At 42.3% G+C, this 22,292-nt stretch overlaps 1 protein-coding gene across 6 annotated transcripts in view; it reads left to right on the top strand.

The window, feature by feature from the left end:
* The first annotated feature begins 7,597 nt into the window (after positions 1–7,597).
* The window catches only part of ANGEL1 (angel homolog 1), a 16,842-nt gene continuing 2,147 nt past the window's right edge, over positions 7,598–22,292 (top strand). Inside the window, exons 1-9 of one of the 6 annotated variants that reach the window (XM_025042096.1) lie at positions 7,598–7,730; positions 10,412–10,987; positions 11,893–12,119; positions 12,628–12,697; positions 13,282–13,715; positions 15,940–16,066; positions 16,368–16,478; positions 16,973–17,120; positions 17,220–17,262. In XM_025042096.1, coding sequence (XP_024897864.1) covers positions 7,667–7,730; positions 10,412–10,987; positions 11,893–12,119; positions 12,628–12,697; positions 13,282–13,715; positions 15,940–16,066; positions 16,368–16,478; positions 16,973–17,120; positions 17,220–17,247 — 1,785 coding nt within the window. In that variant the 5' untranslated portion in view covers positions 7,598–7,666 and the 3' untranslated portion in view covers positions 17,248–17,262. The other 5 variants (XM_025042095.1, XM_015599752.2, XM_025042097.1 and 2 more) reach the window with 5 other exon arrangements.

The raw sequence follows: 22,292 nt of genomic DNA, 5'->3' as shown, positions 1-22,292 counted from the left end.
AACATAGAACCTTGGATCAAAAGAAATATGTCAATCTGAGATATTACTCATTCCTTCAGGCATTGATTCTGAAAAATATTTATGGAGCACACTATGTACAAGGCACTAAGATTGTGGGAGAGGATGCAGACATGGACCTTTCGGGGCATGTTATAGATACTAGATAGAAATTGACAGGGCCGCCCCTAGAGTGTGAGGGCCCTGGGAAAACATTTTTGGCAGAGCTTCTGTTCAGATAAACAATTTGAGTTACCCTAAATCAGCATAATAACACCACTCTAGTGGTCCGGTCTCATGTGGCTCTTTGAAAGAAATATTAAACAGGCTGAGGAGTGATCAACTCCTGGAATAACTGAGTAGGCACAAGTCCTGGATCATCTGGCCAGCCCCACACTGGTGCAGAGGATAAGAAAGTGTCCTTAAAGGAGAGAAATGGGGCCTGGAGAGCATGTAGGTGTTGGTCTAAATGCTGGGTGCTTCACCTGGACAGGACCATGTGGTCTCAGGTACAAAAGGTGAATTAGAAAATTTGGAGGAAGACACTACAAATAGCCACTGGACCAGGTGCCACTTGCCTGGGTCTAAGGACAGTACTGGAAATTAATAAGGATGAGGTTTCTTCATGCTGGGGAGCATTCATGGGCTCTTGACAAGTGGAGTCTGGAGAAAAGGCAGGATAAAGGCAGGCAGCAGAGCCCAGTCTGTGGTTTAGCTTCTTACCCTTAATAGTGTCTTTCACAGAGTACTTTTAATTTTGATGAAGTCAAATTTTATCAAAATTATAATTTTTTTTTTAAGTGAGAATAGCCTTCATGGAGCTGGATTGTGGGCCTAAGGCTCTGAGGGGTGGGAGGTGAATTTACTCTATAGTTAATCCACAGAGCAGTGGCAAAAGGAAGTCCCAGGGAAGCGGGGAGCTGTGACTTGAAATGGTCAAACAATATGTCACCTGGGGCAAGGTACGGCCAAAGACTGAGAGGATAATAATTTCCTTCTTGACTGCCAATATTCTTGCTACAACACTTCCACTAGGGCAGAGGGACCCTCCGCTATCCTATAAGTTACCATTTATACAGCACTTGTACATACACGCACTGTTCTACGGACTTTACATGTATAAACACATTAAAATTGTGTAACAACTATTATTACTCTATTAGGAGATAACATTTTTATACCTATTTAACAGAAGAGGAAAGTGAGCACAGAGAAGTTAAGTAATTGGCCCAAGGTCACACAGCTAGAAAGTGGCAGAGTTAGGATATAAGTAAAGCTCATGTTGGATAGTTAGGATATAAATAAAGCTCTCTACATTGACCCCCTTGCTGTTCATTGAACATGGCAAGGTTGTTCCCACATAGGGTGACTGTTGCCCATGGCTCAGAAGAGTCTGGGCTCATGTGATGTATTTCAGGAGTTGGCAGACTACAGTGTGAGGAACAAATTTGGTCCATTGCTTGTTTTTATAAATAAAGTTTTATTGAAACACAGTCATAATCTCTCATTTAGGTATTTCTATGGCTGCTTTTATGCTACAATGGCAAAATCAAGCAATCGCTACAGAGACTTATGGCCTGCAAAGCCAAAACTATTTCTTATTTGGCCTTTTATGAAAAAGTTTGCCTTTGTGTTTGATGGCATTAGCATAAGGTAGATGGTTACTGAAGGTCTGAGTTCTCCAAGGGAAAAATGGACGGAAGAATCAAAGAAAGTTGGCATGGAGAGAAAAATCAAAGAGAGAGAGTTGGCATGAACTCTATTAGGCAGGATGAGGAAGCACAACAAAGAAACAGAAGACATTATTATTAGATGTAATAATATCCAATTCTATGCAAGGGCTTTTATTTTTTTAATGATAGTTGTAAACTGAGTCAGATTTCAAATATAGGGGGTGGTCTTTGAAAGAAAGGTACTTGCAGAATTATTTTGTAAAACAAAAATTCTTTGGAAAATGCAAAGAAATTCCCCATTATGTGTCCATTTTGCAAGTTTGGATTTTATTATGTTTAGTTTCCTTATGAAAGTGAAGCTCTTTAGAAAGAAGGATTTAGTTTGGATTTTATTATGTTTAGTTTCCTTATGAAACTGAAGCTCTTTAGAAAGAAGGATTTTTCATTTACTCACTCATTCATTCATTCATTCAATGTACTGAATGACCTGGTGCTGGGCTAGGCAATAAGGATAGAATGGTGGACCTCATGAAGTACACAAGTTTATTGAGGGGTTTTGATGAGTAAACTAACAGTGACAGTGTTGAACCCAGAGTTAGCAATGGTAATTCAGAAACAAATAGAAGGAGGCTTCTGGGCAGTGGTATGTCTGTGCGTTGGTGGGTTTTGGAGATCTTGGAAGGCTTCCTTGAGGAAGGAATACCTAGGCTGAGACATGAAGGTCCATCAGGCAGCAGCTAGGTACAGGAAGAGGGGTGGGGTAAACCCAGTGGGGGAGGAAAGGTATTTGAGGCTGAGAAAAAAGCACGAACAAAGTTCCTATGGCATGTTGGGGGAGACTCAGGTAGTTTAGTGACACTGGAGAGTGATTCCCATTGGAAGGAAAGCGGTGGTGGGAAAGAAGAGCTGAGAGATGACATGAAAGGTGAGCAGAGGCCAATAATGAAGGGTCTTTAAGGCTTTGCTAAGGAGTTTCGCCTGTATTTGAGGATAGTGGGAGTTTGCAGGGAGATTTTAAGGAGTGTGACCTGACATGACTTGTAGAGTAGAAAGATAGCTCCAGCTGCAGGGTGGAGAGTGGATTGAGGATAGGAAGAGGATCGACACCAGCTAGGAGTAACTGCAGCGATGAAGTAGACTGAACAAATAATATAAAGAAAGGCAAACCACTTGGACTTGGGCATAGATCAGATATAAAAGTAAAAGGGGAGAAGAGAAAAGCAGGAGGCTAGTATAACTTGCTAGAGGACTGTGCTATTCATAAAGAAGAGAACAGAGGAGCTGGGGCAGTAGTTTTTTCGATGATGGTGGGGGAAGGTGATGAGTGCAACTTTGGGTGAGTTGAATCTTTGAGGTGCCCTTTGGACATCCACTGGAGAGGTCCTTAGACAAAAGGGTTTATGTGTTAGTGGCCCAGGAAAAGGTTAAAAATGTAGATGAGTGAGTTGTCAGTATAAGGACATTACTTGAAATCATTGGAGTGGTGAAAGTTTCCCAAGGAAGGATGTTCAAGTAAGGGGAGGAGAGAGGACAAGGATGAAATCCTTGGAATACCATCATTGAAAAGGCGGTCTTCTGAAATGAAACCTACTAGGACAACATGTCCATGGAATTAGAAGGAAAACAAGAATGTCACAGAAACCGAGGGAAGAGAATCTTACGAGAAGGGAGGAGTCATGCAAAATTAAAGAACAGTCAAGAAGTAATAAAGCCTGGAGAGTGTCCATTTAATTTAACAACCAAGAAAGCATTGGGAGCTTGGGTTGTGGAGTTTCGGTGGAGTGATGAGAGTAGCAGCTATATTTCAGTGAAATGAAGATGAATGAGAGGTGAGGAAGTATAAGCAGTAGGAACAGACAACTCTTTTCGAGAAGCTTGGCTGTGAAGGAGAGGTAGAAGATGGAAGGATGGCTGGAGGGGGACGTGGGCTAAGAGAGGGTTTCGTAACACAGGAGCAATTTGAGCATGTTTAAATGCTAATGGAAAGGAGTCAGGGAAGAAGAGAAGAGGGGTGATCAGAAAGAGCACAATCTCTGAGGAGGCAGGAGGAAGAAGACTCCAAGCCTCGTGCAGAGGTCTGCCACAGTGTTGGTAGGAAAGGAGAAAGAAGTGGTTATGCGTGCTGGTCAGTGTGTTGGTATGGTAACAGGGAGTAGAGAATTTTCACTTGGCGGTTCTATTTTTTCTCTAAAGTTGGCAGGGAGATGATCTCCAGAGAGCAGGAAAGAAGGCAATAGGATAGCAAATTTGAGAGGAATGGTTATTGTAGAAATGGGAGAGAAAGCTAATTAAGAACACAGGATTGCTGGGGAGGGCTGAGGGCTGAAGTGAGGTTGGAGACCAGCACACTAATAGCTCCAACCCATGTGGTTGGTAATTTTATGCTCAACAGCCTGGATGAAAGAGCCACAAAGGAGAATGGTTTCACTGAATTTAGGCAGGTGTAATCAAAGAATAGTGGGCAAGAGAGTCGATATTAAGGAATGAGTGATTTAAAAAATGGCTCATAGGGATTCCATGTTGGGTAGAGAAAGAAATGATGACTGGGGAAGCTTGAGGGTAGACGGAGAACTCAAGGGTCTGGTGGAGTTAAAGAATAAATAGTGTAGGAGTGAAAGTAGGAGAGGCAGCCACAGGGCGATCCATTAGAGTGAGTGTGTGAATTTACGGTTTCAGAGGTAGAGCAGTACCCAATAATGACACATCAAGGGTGTCTGAAGTACAGTGGGAATGGGGTCAGTGAGGAGGTAGTGACAATGAGCTTCTAAGGTCTGGGCTGGCTCATCCACATTGGTGAAGGGAAGATTTGAGGTAAGGAATATTGTGAGTCCAGGGCTAGGGTCTTCAATGAGTGAGGGGGAGTGGGCCTCAGGTCGAGAAAAGACAAGGATGAGTTTGGGGTAAACATTGGTGAGTGCTTGCTAATCACTAATGAATACATGAATGCATGAATCAGTGAAAAAGTGAGTGAATGAATGCACTAACTCAGATCAGTCTGGCACATTCTGGAAAAATCTAGCCAGAAATCCTGAGATCCCAGAAGAAGTTACTAGGCTCAGAGAGGCTCAGAGAGGGCAAGTTACTAGGAGCGCACAGGTTTCAGGTTATCATAAGAGTTAAATGTGGACAATTTTTTTCAACCTATCCTATCCGAGAGGCTGTCTGAGACTTCTAGACCTGCACAGATTGTAGCTACTGAGCACTTGAAATGCAGCTTGTTTGAATTAAGATGTGCTGTCCATGTAAAACACATGCTGGATCTCAAAGACTTGGTACAAAAAAATTTTTAAAGAACTTAAAATATTTCATTTTTAAATATTGATGACATGTTGGAATGCTAATTCTTTAAAACATATGGGGTTAAATTAAACATATTATTAAAATTAATATAATTAATGTCACCAGCTTCTTTTAAAAAAGTTTTTATGTGAGGCTACCAGAAAATTTTAAATTACATATGTGGTTCACATTATAGTTCTCTCGGGCAGCATTGCTCTAGGCCTTGGTCTGCAACCATGAAGGAAGCATTATGCCGCCCTGTAGTCAACCAATGAATAAAGGCAGCCTCGGTGTTAAACTTCCATATGTACCTGTTGGCATAAGTAAAATTTGAACCCTCAAGGGCTTAAATTTCCTACATACAGAAAATTTGCCTCTAAAAAAAACATTTTAAATCCCTCAAAGTATTGCAAAACCTCTCACTTGCCCCATTAGATTGGTCTGCACCATTGACATCACTCAGTGGTTGAAACAGATGTTTATCATTGCCTCCACTGTTATCACAGTTGGGGTGAACTGAGGGGCTCATCCAGGCTCTTGGAAAATTTCTGACATAATGAGGCTGCAGATGATGCAAATTATACTTGTAATTTTCCTTTGACTGGGGAAGGCTGAGGCTGCACTCCAGGCCAAGACTTCTTAGCATCGGCAGTTATGGCTTGCTTACCAATACTTATGGCTTGCTTACCAATACTTCTTATGGCTTGCTTACCAATACTTATGGCTTGCTTACCAATACTTCTTAGCATCGGCAGTTATGGCTTGCTTACCAATACTTACCAATGCACTCCAGGCCAAGTCTTCTTAGCATCGGCAGTTATGGCTTGCTTACCAATACTTACAGTTCGGAAGACCCTTATTTCTGCCAGGGATTGTGGAAGATGACTTTATGTTAGTAGCCAGAACTGTTTTTGGCCTAAAATTTAAAAATATAATTGTAAACACTTAGAGCTTAACTTGGGTTGGCACAGTGAGGAAACTGAGGCTCCAAGAAGTTAGGTAACCTGAGAAATTCCACAGGTAGGCAGTCACAAAGCCAAGATCTGAAGTCAGGTGGTCTAACTCCAAAGCTTGTGATTCTCACATTATCCTACACTTTCTAACAGAGCTGATTATGGATCCAGAAACAGAAAGAGAGCAGCCTCGCTTAACTGGCCTCAAGAAAAGCCTCTGAAAGGACATGGCATCAGTTGGTTTAATGCATTTTGCCCATATATGCATTGAATAGCCCAGCTGAGGCTAGGTCCTTAGTAGAGGTTCCCAAACCATTTATTAGAATAACTTGGTCAGTGTTTAAGGGCCCCACCCCAGACCCGCTGAATCAAAACCTGGGGAGTAGGGAATAGGAATTTGTATTTTTTAAGACATTTTCTGGGTGGATAAGGAAACTCTAATTTCACAAAATAATAAAAGGTCTCTAGTTAAGTACTTTGATTTAGGATCTGATTTGGAACATGGACTTCTGGGTAACTATTGGGACAAAATGGAAGAAAAATACATGGAAGGTTTGCTTCAGCCACATCAAAGGAGTAGACCTGACTTTGGGGGCTCCTTAGGTAACATTTGTGCACTAGCTTCCAAAAGGTTTCTCAAACTTCAGATTAACCCCTGGGGTCTCTGCTTTATCTCAGGCCAAGGCATGAGTGTGGTTACCTAAAGGCAGACACTTCTCTAGAGCTAAGGAAAAACAGTGGAAAAACCACAGTACTGACTCTCCTTCCTTTTAGCCTTTCAGTGTTATGATGTACCCAGCTGGTCCAGGATCTGGTGACTCCCCAGAAGGCTTCCCTGAACAACCGAGGCTCCAGCCACAAATTGGAAATTGCACAGCTCAGACACTGGGTACTGAAATTGGTAGTATTATACAGTCCTTCCTTCTTCAGAGTGTGGTTGGAGCAGAAGATTTGGGTGGGGATAGGGAAGAGAGACTCAAAGAGGTCTTTGGGTAGCATAGAATTAATAGAAGACCTGGCCTTCGTTCAGTGACATATGCTTTGTTCAATCCCTCAACAAAGATTTATGTGCCTGATACTGTTGTAGGCACTAGAGATACCTCAATGAAAACCAACCAACCAACCAACGAACCAACCAGATTTGGTCTCTGCCTTTGTGGAAGTTCTCCACCCCACCCATCCTTTCTCGACTCCCTTACCAAGTGGACATCCTTTTTTTTTTTTTTTTTTCCAGATTAGGTAAAAAGAGGGCCCCTTTGGAACAGGATGAGGAAGAACAAAATTTGTGACCTAGTATCTGAGCTGGGGAAGACAGTAGAGTCAAGAAAAAAAGAAAAATGGGGAAGAATTTACTCTCTCTTATGGACTGGGAAGGGTGAGATTATAGAAGTCAGGGCTTGGTGACTCCTTAGAGAAAGTCCAGCCCTTCATTTTACATATAAGAAAAGTGAGGGGTGAAGAGATTATACGGTGGAACCCTAATTAGGCGCTTGATTTCAAACCAAGGCATTTGGATGGTCCCTGGGGGCGGGAGGGGGCAGGCCACGCCCGTTGCCATGGGAACAGGAATCCCCCGCCCGCGCGAGAACTCGTGGAGTCCTTGGCTCCTAATAAAGTTGTTGTTGAAGCTCTGCGGTACCACGTGAGCCAGCCCGGAGGTGGAGCCGGGGGCGGGGCGAGTCCGGGGCGGGGCGGAGCTCCCGGAGAACAGGCGGCCTGCGGCGAGGAGGGGCGGTGGGCGCAGGCGCGGTCGGCAGGCCGGCCATGATCGCGTCTTGCTTGTGTTACCTGCTGCTGCCGGCCGCGCGCCTCTTCCGTGCCCTCTCAGGTACTGGCCCCGCGTCCTGACAGGCGGGAGCCAGGCCCAGGCCGGCCCCGCGGGGCCTGAGGCGGCGTGCGGCGCGTTGGGCCTCAAGACCACCTTCCCCCGGCAGCGCCAAGGTGTGAGGAGGTGGCCCTCGGCCTTGGTACCAGTCCTGGATTCCATGGGGCCCAGGCTTGGCTGACAACCTCGAGGGAGGCGCCTGATCACGCCTGTGGCCTGGTGTCGTTGGGCCACAGTTAACGCGGAGGGGGGCTGGGGAAGAGGCAGAGGCCGCCCCTCCTTGGACCCTGGGGTGCAGAGGGGCTTTTGAGGTCCGCTAAGTCACTGCCCTGGGGGTGTCGCAGAGGGTTGGTGACTCGGGGCCAAGGCGAATCCCCGAATTCTCTGGGTAAGGCCTATCGGCCCTGAGGTATGTTGGGGCTGAAGACTGGACGACCCTGTCCTCTACCTGGGTTAACTCCACACTCACCTTTCACAGCTGCCTCTCATTCTCCTCTCTTGGAGAAGTCTGGTTGAAAAACAGATGCTCAGCCTCATTTAAACCTCATCTCTGAAAGCAGTCTCCTGTGCTTTTAGAGATGAGGGGTGGAAGCCCAGTAGATACTTAAGATAAGAGTGGAAAGAGTTCACTTTTTCTGGATCTGCCTGCTCTTTTCAGTCCTGGCCTTTAAACACCTGAGGCTCTTCTGAGACCTGTTAGTTCCTCCCAAAGATCCCACAGAACTCCCAAACTTTTCTCTGGCAATTTAGGTAGCCAGAAGTAGTTTCTTAGAAATAAGGGGTGCTGCTATGCATTCTGTGCTTTTTGTTTCTGGAATGTTTCACTGTGTGTGTAATTTATATTACATAATATATGTATATTTCATAAAAAATATATATTTCTGTCTGCTACTAGAATGCAAGCTCCAGGAGGGCAGGGTCATGTCTGTTTTGCTCACTGTGTCTCTACTGCTAACTGCTCAGAATATAGTGGGCACTCAATGTAGGAATGGCTCGTGTGTACATACTTCTGAGGAATGAGAAGCTCTACAGAAGTAATTGTTTTCAGAGAACTAAAGCATTTTCCTGCTGTCATTTCTGGAACTTTTCCATTGTCCAGCCTTAGTGACATATACGAGTCCAGAGGTTTCTAGACTATTGTTAGAATTTTAGGGATCTCAGAAGGGGCCACCTCCTCCTATCCTACCCCCTCCCCCACACCCATTAAAGTAGTCCTACTTGTATTAACTTTATGTATTTGGTTTCTACAGTTTTTCTTTTCTTTCTTTTGTTTAATAAAAGCATTCTGCTGCTGAAAAACAAGCCACCACCACACATGTAAACAAAAGAACCTCTACCATCTGGTGTACATAGAAGATGTTTCAAGGAGCAGGGAATTAGCCAGTCCCTGAGACTAAAGCCAGCACCGAGTCCATGGGTTTAAAGCAAGGTTTCTCAGTCTCAGCACTTTTGACATTTGGGCCTGGATAGTTTGTTGTGGGGCTGTCCTTCGCACTGTAGGATGTTCAGCAGTATCCCTATTCTCTAACCACTAGATGCCAGTGGCATCCCTACAGTTGCGACAACCACAGTGTCTCCAGACAATGCCAAATGTCTCCTAAAAGCAAAATCACCCCAGGTTTAGAGAGACATAAATCCATATAGGCTGTAAATAAGATAGTGTCTTTCAACATTTAAGCCATTCTGATGTTTTTCTTGCCTTTAAAAAAAGTAGAGCTGATAAAATGAATCTCTGGTAATTGGAAGTCAGCATCATGCGTGTCACTTGCCCTGTGCCATAAATCAGTGATTTAGTGTGTAGGGGGTGTTTGCTTGCACCAAAATACTATGCTTGGATTTTGGGGGCTTTAATTTTAGAGTTTTTCCCACCTTTCTTGCCTGTTGGCTGTCATTTGTGGCTGCTGTAGCAGAGATGACAGCTGTCTCTTCCTATCAGTTGTTGGCACCTTTTGATTTACAGACTCTGTTGTGTTATGGAATGGGAAAGCTAATAATGAAGTTTATGACTTACGAGCAGAATAAATCTCTTTGAGAAGAGGATCAAGGTCCTTTGTTAAGTAAATTGTATAGATTTTGAGACACCTTTTGTCTACTTTGGGACTTTTTCTTTTGGAATGCACTCATAGATTAGGGGATTTAAGAACTAGAAAAGCTTTTGGAGATTATCTAATTCAAACTTCCCTTGTCCCCATTTTATAGTCAAGAGTGAGTCCATCTCACTGAGGGCACTGTCCAAGGTCACAGTGTTGTTAATTTCAGTGCTAGGCCATAACCCACAGTTCTGATTCATGGTCAAGTTCTGGTTCCAGTGTAATGTGGTTCTCAGAACAGAGAGTTGATATTTAATAGTAGTTTTAACCTCTAGCTGAAGAGGTGCAGTTATATATGACTATCTCCATCCTAGATTATGTGGGCTAGCCATTCTTTCATTCCTGCACTGAACATATATCAGATTCCTACCATATAAATTAGTTAATTCTTGTAAAACCGTGCCTGGCACAAGGTAAGCACTTTGCTCTGATGATGATGTTCCAGGCACTAAAATGGGCAGTCTCAGTGATGGATCAATGATGAGCAAGATGCATATGATTTCTTGCTTATATGGGATTCACATTCTACTTGAAAGAAGAGTGTGGGGTGGGGTGATGCTGTCTTATAACATGGTATTTTGGCTTTCTTCTTAGATGCTTTCTTCCCATGTCGAAAAAATGCCCTTTTGGCGAAGAGCTCGTCCTCCCAGGTAGAGGGTGACTTTGCCATGGCACCTCGGGGCCCGGACCAGGAAGAGTGTGAGGGCCTGCTGCAGCAGTGGCAAGAAGAAGGGTCGAGCCAGGTGCTCTCAACTGTGAGCGAGGATCCCCTAGTAGATAAGGGACTAGCCCAGAGCAGCCTGGCACTTCTGATGGATAATCCCGGAGAACAGGATGCTACTTCAGAGGACAAGTGGTCAAGCAGGCAGCTGAGTGACCTGCGGGCAGTAGAGAACCTGGAGGAGCCTTGCCCTGAGGTGCTAGGAGACGAGGCACTGCCAGAGGTTGAGGGCCCAATGTGGGCAGCTGTCCCCATGCAGTCCGGCCCCCAGTATGCAGACTGTGCTGTCCTCTCAATGGGTGCCCTGGCTGCAGAGCAGTGGGAAGAAGACCCTGCAGTGGTGGCCTGGAGCATAGCACCTGAGCCTATGCCCCAGGAAGAGGCTCCCATCTGGCCCTTTGAGGGCCTCGGGCAGTTGCAGCCACCCCCAATGGAAATTCCTTATCATGGTGAGTCTGACAACTGAGCAAACCAGGGTAGCAGGTTGTTGTGGGTGTGGGCAGAGCCATCACTAAAGAAGATTTTCGGTGGGGAGCTCTGCCGCTACATTCTGTTTTTTGAGAATCTTGCAGTGTCAGATCTAGAGGGGCCTTAGAGATCATCTCATCCAGCACCATGGTCTTTCAGATGAAATAACCCCAGTGCAGAAAGGTAGTGGGACATGCCTAAAGTCACGTAGCTTGGTAGTGGCAGAGCAGAAAGCAGACCCTAGTTCTGATTCTCCGTTCTGTTGTTTCTCTGGAGGTGACCCAAGGGCTTTCTGGGGGGAGGGACGGAGAGCTCTTGGGCCTCCACTCTTTGCCTCAACCAGAATAACTCCAGTTTTATCTGTGGTACATATAGGGCTTCCATTAAAATTTGAAGAATGAGTTCTGTGGCTCAAATAGGTTTGAAATTTACTCTGCAGCTCCGTGTCTGGGAGGTGGGGAATACATTGTGGTTTCTACCCAGACTCTTCCAGGTTTAGAGGTTAGAAAACACCCAAGACCGAGATTGCTCTAGAAATGGCTTTAACCTCAGTTGACTTATGTATATTCATCTGAGTGATTTCCCCAGAGACCCATGGATTTGTCACAAGTGAGAAATTACCAGCCTGTGTTTATTGAACATGTACTAGGTGCCAGGTACTGGACATACAGCCCTGAACAGGCCAAGATTATCTCTGGTTTTGTGGAGCTTACTGTCTAGTCTGAGAATGTCCTTAGAATGCTGTTTAAATTGCCACAGAGAGGGATGGGTGACATGGGATATGAAAAATGGAACTTCAGATACTATCACTGAATCGTGAGTGGGGACGGCAGGGGCCTGTGGGTTACATGTACTTGTGGACCTTTTCTTCCTGACCCCTTTGCAGAAATCTTGTGGCGAGAATGGGAGGATTTCTCTACTCAGCCAGATGCTCAGGGCCTGGAGGCAGGGGATGGGCCTCAGTTCCAGTTCACGCTGATGTCCTATAACATCCTGGCCCAGGACTTGATGCAGCAGAGCTCCGAGCTCTATCTGCATTGCCACCCAGACATCCTCAATTGGAACTATCGTTTTGCGAATCTCATGCAGGAATTCCAGCACTGGGACCCTGATGTGAGTGAAGAGAGGGAGAAGTGCCATCTTGCATTTGCCCTGCAAGTTGCGCTGTTTCCCAGTGCTCTTAGAAAAGGAATTCATTCCCATTGTTGTTCTGGAGTCTCCGTGTGACTGGAGTCTTGCCTAAGGCTGGAGTTTCCTGCCTGGAGTAAATGAGTTTTTGGCAGATGCTGAGAAGACTCTCCCTAGGTGCACTTTCCAGCATCTTTATGCAGAGAAGGAGACTTGAGGGATTTAAATAGCAGGAAAATCCAGTGCATGTGTCCGGTCTCCTCAGCTTAACTCTGGGCTGGCTGGGAAGAGTCAACCCAGTGCATGTGTCCGGTCTCCTCAGCTTAACTCCGGTCTCCTCAGCTTAACTCTGGGCTGGCTGGGAAGAGTCAACCCGGGCAGGGAAGTTTCAGTGTGACCCTGTCTGAGACCCACAATGCCTGCTCTTGGAGTGGGAGTCACATTCAGCACTCTGGGTATTCTGGAGTGATTGGTTTCCTTGTCAATTTCCCAGATCCTGTGTCTCCAGGAAGTCCAGGAAGATCATTACTGGGAGCAGCTGGAGCCCTCTCTGCGAATGATGGGTAAGGCAGCTCCCTGGCATGTTTGTCAGTCTTTCTTCCTACAGCTCTTTCTGCTCTCTCCTGAAGACACCATCTTTTTTCTTTTGTCGCAGTAAACCCGCAGTGAGCGAGCTAGATCCTTTGTGGCTGAGAAAGAAAGTAGAGTTCTGCAGTTTTAAAGCAATTGTGACACATATTGTTGTTTAGTCCTTGAATTAATCAACCCTGTGAGATTGAGTATTATCCCCATTTTGCAGTAAGGAAACAGGTTCTCAAAAGTTTTGTGACTTGCTCAAGGTCACAAAGCTACAAAGCTAGTAAGTTGTGGAGCTAGGATTCCAGCTTGTCTGACTTTAGATTCCATGCTTTACTTATGAACTTATATAGCTTCATACCCTTCTGTCCTTCCCCTTAGAGCCTCTTAGTTATCTGGTTAGAACTGTAAGGGAACCTCTGCAGAACCAAGGAATTGGCAAAGGCAAGGACTCCCCTTTGAGCAACAGAAGCAATGCATTATGCACACACACCTGGGTTACTGCCACTGGTTGGAGGGATTCAGGCTTCCAGGACTCTGATCCATCTCCTTGGCTGGGTGTTCCTTGCAGGCTTTACCTGTTTCTACAAGAGGAGGACCGGGTGTAAGACGGATGGCTGTGCTGTCTGCTACAAGCCCACGAGATTCCGTCTGCTCTGCGCCAGCCCTGTGGAGTACTTCCGGCCTGGCTTGGAGCTCCTCAATCGGGATAATGTAGGCTTAGTGTTGCTGCTGCAGCCACTAGTCCCAGAAGGCCTGGGGCAAGTCTCAGTGGCCCCACTATGTGTGGCAAATACTCACGTTCTGTACAACCCACGCCGGGGTGATGTCAAGCTGGCCCAGATGGCCATTCTGTTGGCTGAAGTGGACAAGGTGGCCCGGTTGTCAGATGGCAGCCACTGCCCCATCATCTTGTGTGGGGACCTGAATTCCGTCCCTGATTCACCTCTCTACAACTTCATCAGGGATGGAGAGCTCCAATATCATGGGATGCCAGCCTGGAAGGTGAAATGGGGGAGGCCACTGTGGGGGTGGGAGCGTGGCATAGGGAGAGATTCGGGTGTAGGCGTCCAATGCTGCTTCTGTGGCAGGATCTCCATTATACCTGTTCTGGCTCCTTCTTGCTTTCTTGTGCCCAAAGCCTGGAAGTTAGGAACTCTTGAGTGCCTTTGGCATATTGGAATCCTTTTAGTTTTTGTTTATAAGTAATACGTAAGTACATTCTTGCAAGAATTCAAACAAAATAAGGCCAAAGCTCCTTATTACCTATATTCTCTACGTCTCCCTTTAGAGTCAAGTAATAATTGAAGTTTGGTGGTGGTCTTCCAGGTCATTTTCTGTGCATTTACAGTGATAATCTGTGGTCCTGTGATAATGTAATCTAATCATAATTTACATTTATTAAGCACTTACTGTGTGCCAGCTGCTATTTTAAGCACTTTACATGTATTAACTCATTAATTTTGACAGTTTCTATTGCTTCCATTCTATAAATGAGGAAACTAAGGCACAGAGAAGTTAGGTAATTTTCTTACTCTAGATTATGCAGGTCGTTAGTGGTGGAGCCAGGATTTGTAACCAGATGGTCTGGCCCCAGAGCTCTTGCCCTCCAATACTATGCTGTGGTTGCTTCTAACAGGTGATATATAATCTTATCGTGTGTGTTTATAAACATATATTACTATTTCATTTTGTAGCTTGGTTTATTTTCACTCAACAATGCATATATGGATCTATCTCATTCCTTTTAACTGCTGAATGTTGATAGCATATATACCTCCTAGTTTATCAGTTTATTTAGCCACGCTGATGGGCAGTCAGCCTATGCTAATTTTTTATAAGCTACTTAATATTCCTGTTCCTTTGTTTTGCCCCTCCTGATCCAACTTAATGCTTAACTTTTGGCATAGTGGAGAAAGGACACAGAATGACTGAATTACTGTTGAGCACTTCGGGTTTTTATTTTAATGAGGTTACTCGAGTGCCAGCAATGTCCTGATTGCCACGTGTGCAGAGAAAGGCATTATCCTGCCAGAAAGTTGCTATAATCAAGGCGCTCAGGGAATAAGGAAAATAATTTACTAAGTGCCTAACTTGTGACAGGCACAGTTAGGTGTAGTGATTAATAGTACTCATTTAGAAGCCAGACCGTCCTGAGTTCAAATCCCTGATCTGCCACCTTGGGCAAGTTGCTTAACTTCCTCAAGCCCCATTTGCCTTATTTATACGCTGGGAATATAATGGGATCTCAGAGGATTTTTTGTTTGTTTGGTGGATTAAATAAAATAATGCACAGAAAGTATTTTCCAGTTTCTGCTTCAAAGGAAGCAGTCGATAATTTGATAGTGGTTATTATTATCAAGATTCTTAATTATATGTGGTATTATTATCCCATTTTGTGGTAGAGGATATTGAACCCAAGAAAGTTAACTAACTTGACCAATGTCACACAGCTAGTAAATGGCCATTAAATTCCAGATCTGTTTTACTTTAGAGGGCATATTGGAAATAGGTCCTGTAAGGGCAGAGATTGTATCTATTAATGCTCTCTCCCCAGTACTTAGCTAGTGTCTTGCACATTCAAATATTTGTTGTTGTTAAATGAAATGAAGGGAATTTTGCTACACATGTTGGAGATATACAGATGACTGATATTGCCGAATGTTTCCCCTACTACGTTCTGTCCATTCCCAGGCTGCTCATTGGCTTTGACCGAGGATGGTGACATAGATACGGTAAAGTGCTTTGGTGCATTTCCCATTTGGTTTGACCCTGTGGTTTCCCACTAATAGGCTTAAGATGCTAGACCTTGATTCAGAAGATCCAAAGATCAGGATAAACCTTTTCCCATTGCACCTTAAAGCCCCTGAAAGTTGATATTCCCTGTGGAGAGTCATGAAGAGTTTTTCTGAGGTGAAACTCAGAGGGCCACATACTCATAATTGTTCTATTCTCTTTGATTCACATACCTCACTCTCTTATCCCTCATTCCTGTCTCATGGACATTTCAGTGTTTCTAGTAAAAAAAAATAATGGTTTTAATTAGCTCCTCATTTTTAACCTTCCCCTAAGACTTACATGTTTTGCTTAAATTATGTATGTATGTATTGCTTATATTATGTATGTAGTGTGTGATTTGTATGTGTGTTTATGTCCACGTGTCTCAGAACATGGGCTATTTCTCTTTTCCGTCTCAGTTTCCTCATTCCCACCTGTTCTTTCCTTGTAGGTGTCTGGACAGGAAGACTTCTCCCATCAACTTTACCAGAGGAAGCTACAGGCCCCACTATGGCCCAGCTCCCTAGGCATCACAGATTGCTGTCAGTATGTCACCTCCTGTCACCCTAAGAGATCAGGTGAGCATGTGTCACATTGTGGTTGGCTGTGCCTCCTTGCCCATTTTGGGAGAAAGCTGGCACTTCAATGAAGAAAAAGTATAATCCCCTCAATTCTCTTAGCAAGTTCCTTTGTTTTCCTCACTATCCTCCTCATGGTCACCCAGTGAAATGGACAACTTTAAATCATAGCTGTTGGAAAATCTCATCTTTAGAGCCAGACTTCTCTCGTCCCTACGCTGGAAGCGTCTTGATATTAAGGCGGTCTCAGCATGTGACTCCTCTTCCTTTCTTTCACTGTGTGTCTTTTCCTGGTTTACAGAGAGACAAAAGTATAGCCGAGACTTCCTGCTACGTTTCCACTTCTGCAACATCGCCTGTCAGCGACCAGTAGGGCTGGTTCTTATGGAAGGAGTGACAGATGCTAAGCCAGGTAATGGGAACTAAGCTTGTTTTCTTGGCCTTCTTTCCTCTACACCCCTGATATTTATGTAGTCAATTATGTAGTTTCTTAGTCTTTCCTGGGTATAATTATAAGAGATCAGCTTCTGGTAATAAGTATGCTTAAAAGGAAGGTCAGTGGAGTTCTGTGGCCATATTCATGCATGAATGTGCAGTATAGTGAGAACACGAACCAGGAATCAAGACTTGGGTTCTAACCAGCTCTGAGACCTTGAGTAAGCCACTTAACTTTTTTAGGCTTAAGCTGCTAATTACTAGCATGTGTACAGCATGTGGGAGACAAGATACAACTTTGAAAATCATAAGGTGACAGTGGTCCTGGTTGTACTAAAAAGTTACTCCTACTGAGAAGTTCTGGGTTAAACACAGCAGAGTTTACTTGACATTCTACCCTTCTTATCTCTGAAACTCCGAAGCAACAAGGAGAATTTTAAAAAATGTAAATTCCATCTTTGAGAAAACTAGGAGATCTGAGGATATCTGAAACCATGAACCACAACACAAGTGGAATGGCTGCAGGAAGCACTGGAGATCACGCTGGACGAAGTATGGAGAGAGTTGTGTGTGGGGTATGTGGATCTCAAAAAGAACCAGCAGAGTATGTTTCTCTAAGGTGAGGAGTGTACCTTGAGAAACAAAACCAAAATCCTTATTTTGTCAACAAGAGAAAGATGCACAGGTTGTGATAGTAGATTGTCTGAATCTGTTTTAGGCCTAAGAGGAAGTGGAGGAAAGACTGATCAAGGAATCAAGCCATATTTACATTAAGCAGTCTGTTTCAGTTATGGGGGTGGGGAGTTGGGGGTGGGTAGATAGGATACTTACAGAGCTGTATATCTCTTTTGGCTGAGGAGAAGTAAAGATTAAAAGGACTCAGACAAAACCCTGTGTCATAAGGAAAATTCCTGTTACTTGGAATGCATACTCAGTTCTTCTTTATGTAAACTTTATACAAATAGCTCTGGTTGAGAAACCTCAACTAATTCAAAGCTGGGCTACCCAATAGGAACCAGCATAAAATACTACAAGAACCATACTAAAATACTACAAGAAAAAAAGGTGAAAGAAACAAGAAAATTAAAAGGCAGATAAAGAATGCTTATTTCAAAGATAAAAATTCTTGCCACGCATGTGAAAATTATGATTATTTTCCTATGAATTAAAAAAATGAAGCAATTGCCTTTATAAAATGAGCACAAAAATAAAATAATTGCCTTTTTGAAATAAGTTCAGGCACATGGCAAGACATTAGAAGATGAAATGTAAGCTACAGAGGAAAGAAGTGAAATAAACAATTTAAAAATCACATAAAATGAAGACAAAATTGGATGCAGCACAAGAGACAGTAGATATTGCTGAAAACGAGAGATGGGGGTGGGGGAGGCAAAATAAAAAGGAAGTAAAAGGACAGGACTAGAGAGAAAATGACTAGTGGAAGATAAGGCGATTCAACATACACATAATTGGAGATGATGAAGAAGAAAACCAGTATAATGGCACAAAAAGCAGATTTAAAGGTATGATTCAAGGAAGATTTTCCAAAGATGAAAAGATCTGACTCTTCAGATTGAGAGGATATACCATGTCTCAGTAAAAAATTGACATAGGAGAATCATCAACACTCAGCTATCCTAGTAAAGTTACTAGAGTCAAAGATAAAAGAATCATTTGGGCAGTTGAACCAAAAAGATCGGGCTACTTTTAAGGGTAAAAATTATCAGGTTGACGTCAGACTTCTTAACACTAACATTCAACAGAAGACAGATGAGCAAGGCTTCGAGGAAGGAAGGTATGGCTCAAGAATTTTATAGTCAACCAAAAACCTTTCTTGAAGAGATGCTAGAAGACCGACTGACTAAAGACAAGCAATGACTAGAAAAAACTATAGTAAAAGGACTAAGGGTAAGCAATGAGTTTATTTTTGTCTTATAGGAATTTAATTTGAATTGGCATTTTGCGCAGAGTAGCAAACATTTCAATGGCTCAATTTTTTTTTTTTAATTGCAAAGGTAAAATATTATTATAACTGTGGCAATAGCAGTAATAATGATGATGGCTACCGTGCATTGAGTGACTGGCATGTGACCGGAAACTGGGATAAGTGCTTGTGTCAGTTGGGGTCAGACAGGGAACCAGTGGCTCAGTGTTTAAAGACTATAAAATCCTAAAGTTAAACAGTAGTAGGATCCTACATTGGTAATTTCTTGTTAAGAATAGGTCATTTTTTTAAAAAGTGCTGTACTTGAGACGTAAAATAAACATTTCAATTTAATAACAAAATTAAACCAAGAACTTTCAAAATATGTACTGACGGTCACTTTGTAAGTAGAATCATTATGTAGGGGATAAATACCCAGTTCACTAACAATGCAAAATAATAGCAGTAGTTTCAAAATTGAGATTAAATTTGGGTAATAACACCCTTTCACCACATATTGCGATCATGCCGTTCCATTTGTTCAGTACCCCCACCCAGGGCTGAGCAGGCTCCTGATGAATCTCTTTTAAAGATTCCAAATCTAAAAAGCTACCACCATTTTTAGACAATGAATAGAAAGTCTTAAGTGCACAAGGAGTGTGATCTTTTTTCTAGAGGGCGTGTTTAGATGTCCTAACAAATATTTCCAGTCACATACCAGATTCATCTAACCCAACTGTGTACATCAAAACTTGCTAACTTGACTTTGACACGACTTTAATGGGAAGCATCTGAGTTGCAAAACGGAGCTGCAGTGCTAGGTAGTGATGGTCTAACTTTCCTGCAAGCTGCCATAGCATTGCACTGGAACGTTCTTTATCACCCAAGTTGTATAATAAAAAACATTGTAATTCACACTCTCCCCAACTTCCTTTGTGAGAGTGTAAGTCATAGGAAGGAATCTAAATTTTAAGCACCTCTCTTATAAATTTTTTCAATTATTAGTGATTTCTTTCCAATATCATTCATAAACACACTGAAATGGGTTATGTTTTCTTTCTCATGAGCCTTGCATGTTCACATTGTACTTTGGAGTTTCAGGTCTTTTAACACTTAACAAGAAACCATGTGCCCAGTTAAGTTCATTATAGAAAAAAACAATTGCTAATAGAAGGTTTTTGTAAACCACTCTTTACAAACTGACCAGACAGCCATAGAGCAAAGGCTGTCTGATCAGTTTTCTAACCAGGAAAGTTTGAATCCAGCTTCTCCTCTGGCCAATGTATGCTACAACTCATTATTCCCTTTCCTAATACCTGCAGAAGAACTTGCTTGGCTGCTACTTGCTTGCTTGGGTGCTGAATGGGTCAGGAAGATGTTGCAGCTCAAGTAGAGGCAGCTGTGGCTCCTGTGCTCATGTGGTCTCATGGGGCACATGGAGACCTCGAGTCCTGTGTAACTGCCAGAGCAGTGCTGTCTATACACAGTGCTGCGTGGGCAAAACCTGGAGTTGAGGGAAACCATTTTCAATATCCTGTTGGTCACTGTTATCTTTCTGGCATATCATAATGGTAAAAGATGTGACTCAAAATAAAGATATTAGTGTTATAACTATTTATGCTCCAAAGAATGTCACATCAACAATCACAAAGTGAAACCACAGGATTTAAAAAGGAATAATAGCCAGATAATAGTTAATGGTAAAAGGTTTTAATTCCTCTTTTTCACTCTATAACAGATAACTAAGAGTGTAGAAGATTTAAGTAATATGTTGTATGGTAAATCTAATTGATACGTATCAAACTCTGAACACCGAAAACAGAGCAATGACATCTTTTTAAGTAGCCACAGGAAATTCTTAAGACTTGACCATATATTAGACCATCTAAAAACCTCAATACAATTCAAACAGTTGAATAGTATTGTCAACTTTCTCTGACCTTACATGCAGTAAAACTAGAAGTTAAAAACAAAAAGAAAATACCATCATCTGGACATTTAAAGAATTTCAAAAAACTTTTCAGCCAAAGGTGAAATTTAAACGGAAACTGTAGGATATCTAGAAAATAACAATAATGAAAATACCATATATTTGTGAGATTATAGCTAAAACAGTGTTCAGTGAAAAAAATCATAGAATTATATAGGATATTTAGAATCATAGAATTACATTAATAAGAAAAGATGAAAGTTAGTAAATAAGGCATGCAACTCAAGAAGTTAGACAAAAATGAACTGAAAGCAGAAGGAAAAATAAAAATGAAAATAATTTAGAAAACAAAAATAGAACTAATAAACTCGAAGATTTGGTGGTTTGGGTGAAAAACAGCTGTCAATTAGACATAAGCCCACTTGCTACCTATTTTATTAGGTGGAGAGGAGCAAGTAGAAGTATCCAGATACAGGAGAATGAATAGGATTATAAGAGGGTTCTTTGCTCAACTAAGTGCAAAAGAAATTGAAACTTAATTGTATATATTAATTTTAGAAAATCTAATTTACTAAAAATGATTGCAGGAGAGATAATCTAAATAGACTACCACAGTGGGAAAAAAAACAGTTTGCAGAGATGCAGTCCTACACAAACACCAGGCTCTGACTGATAGGAGAATGTCATCAAACCTTTTAAAGAACCTGTAATTCCACTATTTAAATTGTTACAGAACACAGAAGAAGAAAGGTGCCAAGTTATTTTTATAAAGCAAGTATTTTGACACCAACACCTGACAACAATTACACAGAAAAAACTACAGACTAATATTCTCCCCTATGAATATTGATGCAAAAAAATTTAAATAGAAGATCAAGAAACAATCTAGCAGCACATTGAAAGAGCAATATAACATGACCAAATGGAGTTGATCAGAACTATACATAGTTCTCTATTGCAAAATCTATTCATACAATTTATCATGCTAATATATGTATGAAATCTAGTTAAATATATTAAAAGCATCCTAGATGTCAAAGAGACATTTTTAAAATTCAATATCTTTTTATTCTAGATTCTTTTAAAAAGAGCCCTCTTAAATTAAGGGTAAAATAGATGATCCCTTACATCGTTCAAATGCATTTATCTTAGTCGGAGCACATGGTGGTGGCAGTGCACTCTGGAGCTAGGCACTGAGGCTGCTAGGAGTAGGAAAAGGGCATAGATCTGCCTTGGGCTGGGGAAAAAAAGTTTATCTCAGCTCCAAAAATGAGCATCTTGCTTAAAGGTACAAGGCAAAGATAACCTGACCATTATCATTATTCTTCTGAGTTTAGAGGTAGCAGCCAACATATTTAGAAAATAGAAACATAGGTAAGAAAATAGAAGTGAAAAATGGAAAGGAGGAGATAAATTATTACTTGCTACTGATATCATTATACAACTGGTGATCCAAGAGAATCAACTAACAACTATCATAAGCATTAAGATAATTCGGGAAAGTAACTGGGTACAGTATTAATATATAGAAATGCTTAGCATTCATATATAAAATATACATGTGTGTGTAAGTATGTATGCATATAGTGTATACATACATGTGTGAATGCACGCACGCATGCACGCACGCACACACACACACACACACACACACACACACACACAATGGATGGTGTGTGATAGAAAATCTCTAGAGAAATACACCAGAAATTAGGTAATACCGGTCGCCTCCAGGGAGGGAATTCTGTGGCAAGGGTCCTGGAGTGGGAGACTTTTCACTGGTATTTTTCTTTACATTTTGATGTTTGTACCATGTGACTGTATTACCTATTAAAAATAAATTTCAATTTAAAAAAAAAGGTGTTGAGCCAAGGAAGATAATGTCTATGTTAGCGGCCTCTGTCTGTTTGCTTTCCTGAGGTTCTTGACTTTGGTCC

The sequence above is a fragment of the Pteropus alecto genome, unplaced genomic scaffold (assembly GCF_000325575.1).
Source record: "Pteropus alecto unplaced genomic scaffold, ASM32557v1 scaffold8, whole genome shotgun sequence".
NCBI lineage: Eukaryota > Metazoa > Chordata > Mammalia > Chiroptera > Pteropodidae > Pteropus > Pteropus alecto.
Note: the sequence above shows the minus strand (reverse complement) of the source record. Positions and strands in the feature narration are given on the sequence as shown.